The following is an 11777-nucleotide window of genomic DNA, read 5'->3' on the forward strand; positions in this document are numbered from 1 at the left end:
GAGACAATCAAACACATTCATCTGTTGACAGTATACCAACTGTGGTTTATGTCATTGTGTCTTAAAGGCAGAGTCCACGATGTTTGAAAAACGCGTTGGAAAAGGAGACGGGCCGACTACCAAAACACACTTATAGCCAATCAAATCAAATCAAATGCTTCTTTCAACAGAAGGTCCAGATTCTATTGGGGTAGGGGCGTGTTTGTTTAGGTGATTTCAAATATCAACATTGGCTTTCAAACATCATGGACTCCGCCTTTAAATATATTAAGTATTACAACATAGAGGCATTATACTTACAATTTACATATTTTATTCACCTAGAAATTGAAAAATATGTAGTGATATATTTCCTAGTTTAAAATAAATTATCCACACACAAAATTCATTACAGTGACTGTTTTCTCTAATAAACAAATATAAATCACATATAATTATTTTTTAGTACAAAGTTTAACAACCTTTTGTCTTATTTCCTTGGCTTGCAAACCATAAATTATAGGATTCATGCTTGAAGGTATAACATAGAAAAGTATAGCAGCTACTTTTCTACCTTCAGGGTTTTCTGAAAAACGATGAAGGATAATTGGTATCAATCCAGAGATCAACATAATTAAATAAATAGTTAAATGAGTTGAGCAAGTTTTTATGGCTTTACTGTTTGTTGCCTTGTTTTTGCTCTTTATGCATATCATGGCTATTCTGAAATATGTTATAAACACACTCCCCATTGAAGAGGTGAGCAAAACCACAGTGAAAGTTAATCCATACACATTATTAATCACAACACTTTCACATGACAATTTAAAAACTGAAGGATTATCACACATGTGGTTTTGAATCACAAATCTGCAGTGAGACAGACGTATAGACAAACTAAGCAGAATTGCCACAAACACTAATGGAACACACCAGGCTCCTACTGATAATATTACCATCATTTTACTGGTCATTATTGATGAGTATCGTAATGGATTGCATATGGCAACATATCTGTCAAAGGTCATGATCATTAGAATGGTGTGAGATGTAGTTCCATGGAAATGATTTAAGAAAGCTTGTGAAACGCACTCCACATATGTGATGTAGCGCTCAGTGGGATCTGTTAAAATATCCTTCAGCAAGCGTGGTATAAGAATATTTGCTCCCATCACATCATTAATTGGTAAGTGACAGAACAGAATGTACATGGGATCATGTAAACTTTTATCTGCCAAGATCTGAACCAAAATCCCAATGTTAAATACTGTTATAAATATGTAAGCAATCAAGAGAAAGATAAATGCCAGATGGTTGGACTGAGGTGCTATTTTCAGTCCCTCCATTAAGAGTACGGTGTATTTGAATGTCTGGTTGTCCATCTGTGACCTGAAGGAAAAATACAGATAGAGTGACAGCACCAGAATACAGAACACATGCTGTACAGTACCGGGACATTGCATTAATAACATCATCCTGAAGTATTTCACAGCACTATACAACACAATACATGCAATACTCAACGATTAATTAAAATAGATTCATTTTTTTTCTATTATCTCTCCCTTTCCATTCTAGCTATTTTATTTATCTTGTTCTCTTTTGCATATTATATTTAATTAAATATAAGAAATATGTTCAATGTAAAAAACTCATTCAAAGTATGTACTGTTATAATTACTCTTGAAATGTCCTTTACTTACAAGGAAAATGAATAATAGATACAGCAGTGACTTCACCTAATAGTAGTACAGGTTGCATCCACTCCTACAAATAATATTGAAGAATACAACATGAGTTTAGTGGACCAGGCGGTTTTTATACAGTGTCTCACAACCACTGAAGTCTTGTCGTCATGCCCCATGGGAGTTAGCTGTCTGTCATTGGATAATAATAGATCTGTGTTTATCTGTGAGTTCAAATCAGTGGGCTTGTTAACCTCCTAAGACCTGGTGTGTCCACGTGGACATCACATTTTTTAGACAACTTATTATTTGAGTACATTTAATAATAACTAATTGTATATCCAGATATTACCTGAATTACTAAATTACAAGTTTAGTTACGCGCAACTCGTCAGTGAAGACAGTTCCTTGATCAGTAGTAAATCGCCATCATGTGCTTTCAGATGGAGCAGCATTTACTACACAAAGCCATTGTTCACTGACAATCGGGACAATTTTGAACATCATTATCGAGGCGCTATTAGCTGCATATGCACAGATCAGTGAACAAGGTTAGCTCTGTGAACTGCTTCACCCTGTCAAAGAATGATTAAACCTGGAGCCAATTGCTCAAAATGAACAAATCTCTTAAAACAATCAAAATTTCCATCACTAATGTCACTCCACCTAAAAGCAGGTGATGGCGATTTACTATTCAAGGAATCATCTTTACTGACGAGATGCCAATGACTATCGCATGTGATTTATCATGCAGCCCTACATTGGGCTATGTTTATTGTGGAGCCCTGCAAAGTAAGTTAGTTTTTTGTATTTTATATTAAACATTGTTTGTGGCTTGCTTAGGGTGGCCCTTCGTGCCATTTTCGCTGGACGCGTCCTGGCCAGGTTTTCGGGTGCGTCCTCCGGAAGTCGCATTGGTCAACTACATACGTCAACAAGGTTCTCACATTTCAGTTAAAAACATTATATAATTAAGATTTATTTCTCTTAAGACGTACAATCAGTTTTATTCTTACCTTGAAATGTAACGGTTGCTTTTTTAAAATAAAACCAGAAATATTAAACCTCAATGACATCAACCAATGCGACTTCCGGAAGATACCCCCAAAATCCTGGCCAGCACGCGTCCGACGAAAATGGCACGAATGACCAACCTAAACACGTTAACATAATACACTGTTTGGCTTTAAACTTTATGTTAAAGATGCACTACTTTCTGGTTTAAATTGAGTTATTTCTGCTGCTCACATGTGGATTGAACACTATATTTTTTTGTGTGTATAATATATATTACTCCATCTGTTAAACTTTATAATTGGGTAAGCAGTTTATTATTTTTTATTGGATTTTGATAACATTTAATGGATTACATTGGCTCTTAAAGTCATATGTAGAACAGTTAGCAAATTAGCGTGCCATGTATACAACACTGACCATATATTTAAACTGTAATGTAGAGTTATAAAAATACAATTTAATAAAAAGGCAGTCGACAAATCCACCTATGTAAATTTGCAAAGGACTACATTATTTAAAGATAATTTAATATCATGGCTCTGGGTGCTTCTCAATATGCTTTCTCATCTCCTCGCTCTTACGTCCTCCATCCTACGACCCGTAAACGGCTCGACCTCCACCATCTTGTAGGACATCTCAATTCTTTAATTGCACCGTGAGGGGTTGAGGAACGAGGAGTTAGGAAGCTATCTGGGGAGTCGTGATACACAGTTGTATCCTATGCGAAAGTGTTTTAACAACTAAACCTGACACACGTATAAACAGAACTGGGTAGTAACGGATTACATGTTATCTGGATTACGTAATCAGATTCCAAAAATGAAGTTCTTGTAATTAGATTAAACTACATTTTTAAAATACTTGAAACAGACTACTGTTACTTTTTTATGGATTACATGATTACATATTATTCACACTATGGCAGTATGATGTTCACAATTTTGTAAATATTCTTTATTTTACATTTTTCATAATTAACGTCAGTGCCGGTCCTAGATGCTGGGAGGCCCTAAGCAAAGCTTTGTGAGGGGCCCTCTGTCAGTGCATTCAGACCCTGATAGCACACATGCATCTTGAAGACGTCTATTTGATGTCTGCGTTTACATCTGCAAGATGTCTTATTTAGATTGTTTTCTCATCTGCAATACGTCTGTGAGACGTCTCCTTAAAGATGTCATATAGACAGACATATTGAAGATGTCTGCAAGACGTTTTTGATTTAGAATGTATGTAAAGCAGCTCTTTTCCTTTATAAGATGTTTTTACACACCAGATGTATTCCAGATCTCCAGATCTTTACCAGACATCTTACAGACGTACCTGTGCTATCTGGGTAAAACCCAGTCAATGTTGCTGTTAGTTAGTTGTTAACTAACCACATAGTGTATTATCTTATAGCTGTATATTATTCCCATATGCACATTACTTTGAAACCCTGACTGATAAACTTGCTGATTATAACATGAAACATGTATTTGCTGATAAGTTGTTTTGATTTAAAATGTGTTGTGAGAAGCACTACAAAATTAACCTGATCTAAATGATTGTAATGAATCAAATTAAATTGAATATAAATACATACTGTTAATACACAGGGGTTAAATTGGGATTTGTTATGTGGGGGGGGGGGCTCTGTGGGGAGGGGTACTTCGAGGAGTAACATGTTTAATACTGATGACAGCAAAGCCACTGGTGTGTTTCAATGACATTCTGGACCTCTGATAGGATTTGATAAGTTTTAGCTTTAAAAGAGCATTTCACCCGTAGAAACATTAATCTTTATTGAAAGTGTTATATTTGTAGTCGAAATGTAACAGGGGTGTTTGTAGTCTCACTCCCTCAACAAAGATATTGCACTTCCTTCTTTCAATGATGCAAAATGATGAAGTGTCCCTTTAAAGCTGTCATAGAGGTTGACCCCAAATATTTTAAAAATAGTTTCTGATTTTAAATATTGCAAATCTATGAGTTTGACACCCTATATCCATTTGTTGCACATGTCATCATTATGCACAATTGATCAAACTTTAAAGGAAGTTAAAAGAATCAATCTCCTTGAATAATTCTAGGCATAAGATGCCCAAAAGACTTAACATTATAATTAACAAGATAAGGTACAACACACGGTACTGTATCAGCAACATGTCTTATAAATTAGCCATAGAGATTCCCTATGCTGGTCTGAAAACAATCATATAGTTAGGTTTGATTTGTGTAATCAAAATACATTAAACTATACAATGAGTTATATCCAGTGTTATCCAGTTATTAAACGAGTGACATATACTTTAATCCTTTACAAATTTCAAGTCTTCTAATAAGTTTTCTTTTAAGTTTTCTCGACGTGGACACCATTCTTACCTCTCTCTCTCTCTCTCTCTCTCTCTCTCATGATGTCAAATTATCCTGCGCGAGAGCGCGTTCTTGAAGTTCAAAGGGAAAAGCGCGTGTTTTCGCGGCAATTGCGTCACCCAATTCGCGTCATTTGCATCGCCCCATGCTAGGACGCGTGTGGATGCGTCTTTGCATTGACTATATATGTAATCTGCTCGCGCAAATCCTTTATCTTGTTCCCTTGCTTCACGTTTTTTTTCCCTTTATTCTGCCCCAGACGGATAGCTTTGTTTTAAATCAATGGTGGGCATATAATGCGCATCGTTACCAAATCACCCTTCTGCGTCATGCACGCGGCCGTTTCTAAATTTGAAGGCTGCAACCTCCGGATGTCGCATATGCGCGCTGCATACGTCATCAAGCCTGATTTATTTAAGTTAAATAAGCATTTCATTTGCAAGTCATAATCATAATATAACAATTAACCATTAACTAAGAATAATAGTCAACATTATAATTGTTAATATTCTGAAATACGTTTTTATGACGCATATGCAGCCTACAAATGTGACCTCTGAAGGCTGCAGCCTTCGGATTGAGAAACTGCCTGCATGTTGTCCGAGTATATCACTGATTTAAGAAATCATTAAGTATTTTTAAAAACCCGCATAAATTCGGAAGTTTGCAAATTATTTAAATTATAACGTCTTGTTTTCATTAAACATAATAATAATTTTTCTTTGATATAATGGTTTTAAATAATTCTGAGATCAAGGGGGCCCTCTAGTGGTGCGGGGCCCTATGCAAATTGCGTAGTTTGCGTATAGGAAAGACCGGCACTGCTATACATGATTTTTGCTATTTATCATTATAGTTTGCAAATTGTGCATGTTTACACTATTTACATATTGAAGAGAGAGACGCGCACATCCAAACACTGGCAGGTGCCGGAATCCAGAAAATACAACTCAATAAGACAAAAATTGAAATCCGCACACTGAACTCACACAAAAATATATTAATTTATTACATCGAAGTGACGCCTCGGGCTACCACCCTTCTTCAGACTTCAACAATACAAACATTTCAGCTCATACACATACCCACTATGGGTCACCTGACTAGTCACATGACAAAGGTGATTTGACACACCCCCTGTGAATACAAAGATATCAGTCAAAATATATATATATATATAAAAAAAATATATCAAAAAAATACACACACGTTTCTTTGTATATACATCCACATACAACAGTCAAAATCGAGGTTGTGCCATCATACCAATGTAAACAATGATTAAAAACTAGTACATCACGGCAATCCTTCACTCTTACAAACCAGCTAAGTCAAAGCAACCACAAAATGATTGAATAAATAGATACCTACATGTATACATGTGTACAAAGATCTTAAAGCTATCTACAAATATATATGTATACACATAGTAGTTTTGAGAGCTCTTCACCTAAGCAGAAATATAGATCATAAAGCATACAAAAGAAATCACAAATAATATAAATATACCCAGAGCCATCTAATACTGATGGACCTACCCATGCACCCCATCTCCCATGAAGAAGTAATAAGTGAAATATTCACCTAGATCTATAACTATAGTCCTTTACTAATAGCATTCCACAAATACATGTCTCAAAAAAATATATATTAATCAATTAGACCCTCACATAGTCCACACATTCACTCAGAGGAATGGTCGCAGATCAAACTCCTCATTCATTCCTTTTGGAAAAAGTGTATCTAAGGTGTATATCCAAAAGGCTTCTCGTCTTAAAAGTAAGGAATTAATATCACCCCCTCTTGGAGGTGTTTTAACTACCTCAATTCCACAATATCTGAGAGAAGCCAAATTATGTGAGCTTTGAGTGAAATGAACAGCAACAGGGCTTTTTGGATCACAATTTCTGATGTTGGATCGATGTTCAGAAATTCTAGTCTTTAAGGGTCTCGTAGTCTTTCCTATGTATGCACGACCACATGGGCATTTCAACATGTAAATCACATTAGATGTGTGACATGTGATAGTACCTTTGATGTCAAAAGACTTGCCTGTGTGTGGATGGTTAAAAGTTTTAGTCTTATAAGTGAAATTACACTGTGCGCACCGCCCACATCTGTAATTGCCCGGAGGGGCCTCCTGTAAAAAGTGGGGAGAGGTCAAAGGTGGAAGATGGGCTCGAACTAAGCCATTACGCAGATTGGGGGGTCTCTTGAAGACTACTCTGGGGGGTGATGTAAAAACTTTTAAACCAGGGTCAGATTGTATGTTTATTAACAATGTCTGAAATCTGATTTCCAATAGGAGAATACTGTACAATACAGTTCACCTTAGATATAGAATTTTGGACTTAAGTGCGTTGAAGACATTCATCCTGAGAGACCTGTTCATAACGACACCGTGCATCTTTGATCCATTCTGGTTTATATAGTCTTTGCTTGAGACGCTTCTCCAAATCTGTAGCTTGAACTTGAAAATCCTGATCTTTGCTACATATGCGACGTATACGACTAAATTGTGCCATAGGAAGGCCCCTCTTCAGGGTTATGGGATGAAAAGACTCACCATGTAGGATCGAATTCCTATCTGTGCTTTTTCTGTAGAGTGTGGAGCCCAATGTGTTCCTTTCCTTGTAGACAAGAATGTCCAGAAAATTCATCTCATGTGCACTCTGTTCTATAGTGAATCTGAGAGATTGTGCATTAGAATTAATAAAGTTGTGAAAATCACTCAATTCTTCTGCAGACCCCTTCCAAATGAAAAAAATGTCATCTATATATCTCTTCCAATGAGAGATCTTGTGAAGAAATGGATTCCGCTGTTCATTGAAAATGACCTGATGTTCAAAGTGTCCACAATATAATGAGGCAAAACTCGGGGCCATTTTACACTATTTACAACCTCTAGGCTTATTTATGTCCTGATAATTATGTGAGATATTGACAACTGTTATCATGATAATCGCATGACCAGGGGCGTTGCACAAGATCTCGGGCCCCCATGCCCCACCCTCATAATATAGTCCAGACTTTTCAAGGGCCCTGTCTTCCTTTGGGGCCCTGGTAATCAGTACTGGTTTTACCCCCAGTCCGACGCCCCTGCGCATACTACAAGCAAGCGAACAACATACAACATAGACCGCAAACAAGTTTACAAATAAGAGATTTACTTACTAGTCCATCAACAAGATCGCCAGATCAGCATCCCTGTTGCATCCAGTGCTGTCTTTAAGCTCATGCCAACGAGTTAAAGCCTGACCGAGTGGGACTCTTGTCCGGTTCCTTACGCGATCAGATTCTCTTTTCCTTTTCCTACTCTCTTCCGAATGCGCTTTCTTAAAATCGTTTAGCATCACGTCTCAAATTCGCACATGCAGTTGTTTTTATAGGCTTGATCGACTTCGTGCGGCGCTGCAACAACCGACAGCTGGATGATGTTAAAGTGCCATCTCGGATCATTCTCGCGGTACATTGATGTCATCCGGCGGTCGGTTCTTGCAGCACCGCACGAAGTCAAACAAGCCTAATGTGTGTGACGTCGTTGCTGTAAAGCAAGTCGTGATTCTCGCGAGATTTGTCAGGGGCCCTACTCTCAAGCTTGCATTGCTGGTTTTTCTAGTGGCGTCCTCCCCGAGCTTCAACAGGAGAATGATTCGCCCTACTCTGACTTTGTTTACCACCGAAATAACTTTGAAGCTGTTATATTAACTCATTCCCCGCCATTGACGAGTTATCTCGTCAATTATGAGTTAATATTTAACAAATAAATATGCTTTTCTGGATGAATTTCAAAGTGAAAGTGTAATACCGCTTTTATCCACTGGATGGCGCCAAAACCGAATTTATCAAAAACGGAAGTTAAAAAGAAGTAATGATTTATTTTAACTGCCTTTATGTTTGATAGTCATTCTGAGTCTGATATCTAACATAAATTCCTTTACAAAAACGCAATTTTTTAAGCTTTTTCCTCAAAATGTTGTATTTTTGAACAGAAATATCCATATTTCAGTGGTTAAATTAAGTGGAAAAAGTATATATAATGAAACGTTTTTTCCCCATTTTGTTTGTTTGTTTGTTTATTTATTGTTTGTTTGAAAGCAAAGGGTGTGTTCTTTAATTTGATATCATTTGTATGTTTATATATTTATAGAAGATCATTTTTCCTGCAAGGAATTTTGTGAAACTTTTGTTGAAATCACAAAAATGCAGGTGGGCAACTTTTCTCAAAAAGGCTGGCGGTGAATGAGTTAAGGTAAAATAACTGCATGGTGTGTCTTTAATATTTTAAAGATATATAGGCTAAACACCCTTTCCATTGTACCAGAGATGGGACCAAGTCACACATGTGCAAGTCTCAAGTAAGTCTCAAGTCTGAACCTTCAAGTCTCAAGTCCCAAGTATTTTTTTTTTTTTTTGGCAAGTCAAGTCAAGTTGAGTCACAGGCTATGTGAAGTCAAGTCAAGTCCTGTAGGTCAAGTCAAGTCCAAATCAAGTCAAGTCACCTTATTATTGTAATTTTACCTGCAGAATCTGATCTTAATAAAGATATATAGAATATAAAGATATAAAGAAATACTCATGTTCAGTAAAATAAATCATGGAATTAAACAAAATTGTAATCTCTTCCATTCGCGTGCCTACATGTGAAATAACGAACTTGAGCGTGCAAAAGACGCGATATGTGAACCGGCCCTAACATTGTAGAATCCAGCTACTTTAGCTATTATTACATTAGCTAACTACTAACTAACCAGATATTAACAAATTGACAAGCACTTACTGGGCTTTAAATGACAAAATTAGAGGTTGTTGTCTGGCTGCCCGTGATTTTAATGTTCGTCTTTTGCCATCTTCTTTAAAGCCGAAAGCGATGACCCTCGGTACCCCTCTGGCTGACATGTTGATATCTGTTCTAAGTGGGCGTGGTGTGTGTAAGGTACGAGAGGGCATGACTGATGATAGTGTCGTGATTCAGTCATGACAGCGCCATTCTCAGCCTGCACTCCAGCTGGGTCAACTTTATTTTTTAAAATAGTTTATATATTTTGTATTCAAACTGAAAACATGATGTGATTAACACTCAAGTCATTCAAGTCATCGTGTCTCAAGTCAAGTCAAGTCCCGAGTCTTTAACCTCCAAGTCCTAGTCAAGTCTCAAGTATTTTATTTTTTGTCAAGTCAAGTCACAAGTCACAAAAATAGCGACTCAAGTCGACTCGAGTCCAAGTCACAAGTCCCCATGTCTGCATTGTACATTACATACAGATATAACTGTTGGGAGTTCGCCCCCTAGTGGCAGTTGTAATTAAATTTTAAGTTTAATTGTAAATCTGTCATGGGAGAACTCATTCCAGCGCAAGAACCTTTAATCTTATGAATATATTTATAGTTAATAATTTACTTACCACTAATCAGTTGTTTTTAAAGTATTCAAGTGTTACTGATAAAGTTAAACTTTGCACACAGTTTTGATTGGAACACACTGAAATACATCACTTCCGGTCGGCGTGTCACATGCGGTATAGTCACATAAGTTTATTTTCTTTAATACATCCAAAGCTCGAATTGGATCAGATAATTACGCACACGCAGCCCTTTCTGATTCTCTTTCCGTGTTTTTGGCCGTCATTTGTCATGTACAGTGGAAAGGTAAAAGTAACCACGCTGAATTTAAATCAGACTATGACCTAGAGCTGCAACTAATGATTATTTTTTCTGTCGACTAATCTAGCGATTATTTTTCCGATTAGTCGACTACTCTAACAATTTTTTAATTAATCTAGTGTTCTTTTTTTGATTAGCTAATTAATCCTTTGGATAACTTTACAAAAATGATTAGTACAACTTCTAATAAAGTATTTCAACTTTTATTACATTTTTTCCAAAAAATACTTCAATGAAGTTTTACAGTATACAAAAATAAAATGCCAAAAATAAAATGTAAACAACACTTTAGGGCATCAGGCATAAATAATGCCATATAAATTCTGCCTAACACTTTGCAAAAGATGCATTCTGAAGCCATTTTGTGGTTTAAAGTAGTAACACACCACAAAAATATTGGTCAACAATACTACTGCATGTAAAACATACCTGAACGTTAACAGTTTTTGAGGAGCCAAGTCCAACAAAAACACTGTGCAAAAATAATGGCCAATACACTTCAAAGTTTACCTGAAGGCATCTTGTAGTTTAAAGAAGTCCAACATAAATACAGCCCATTTTCTTCCTATGGAATAGCCTGCTCACTAAAGTACATGTGTATATCATTCCTCACAACTTCACTGTGACTTTCTTGATCTTGAATGTGACCAGTGTCATCCTCACCATTACTGTGGTCATCTGAATCTGAACCGAGCAAAGTGTCCAACAGAGACACTTGCCTCTTCTCTGAAAATTTAATGTCTGCACTGGCTGACTGAGCCTGTTCCTCACATTGGTGTTGATGTGTTTGCTCCTCATATCTTCTTTTCTCTTCAAGAGCAAGAGCTTGAATATTGAGGTGAACTTTTAAACTGTCCTCTGCTGGCAGGAATTTTAGTTTGCGGAATCTGGGGTCCAGGGCTGCTGCAATAAGACATATATTGTCTGAATTTAGTTTCCCACTCCCATCTTGATTTTATCTCCTGTGCAGCAACACTTTGGAAAGCCTTGACTGCTGCGGTCTCGAAAATTGTGGTCTGTATGGATTTCTGAAGGCCCTTTACCAGAGGAGGTAGAGTGGAACAAGTCACACATGACTCT

General features: G+C 36.8%; 1 protein-coding gene across 1 annotated transcript; it reads right to left on the bottom strand.

Annotated features, from left to right (window-relative positions):
* Window positions 1-434: 434 nt before the first annotated feature.
* On the bottom strand, window positions 435-1405 carry LOC129423066 (olfactory receptor 4E1-like). Its single transcript, XM_055179187.2, has one exon. The coding sequence runs from the start codon at window positions 1359-1361 to the stop codon at window positions 435-437; it is 927 nt and encodes a 308-aa protein (XP_055035162.2). The 5' UTR covers window positions 1362-1405.
* Between the last annotated feature and the right edge of the window lie 10372 nt (window positions 1406-11777).

The sequence above is a fragment of the Misgurnus anguillicaudatus genome, chromosome 9 (genome assembly GCF_027580225.2).
Source record: "Misgurnus anguillicaudatus chromosome 9, ASM2758022v2, whole genome shotgun sequence".
Taxonomy (NCBI): Eukaryota; Metazoa; Chordata; class Actinopteri; order Cypriniformes; family Cobitidae; genus Misgurnus; species Misgurnus anguillicaudatus.

Bases quoted from the DNA above. Each gene is read 5' to 3' on its own strand.
- LOC129423066 (XM_055179187.2), bottom strand. From the start codon at position 1,361: ATGGACAACCAGACATTCAAATACACCGTACTCTTAATGGAGGGACTG.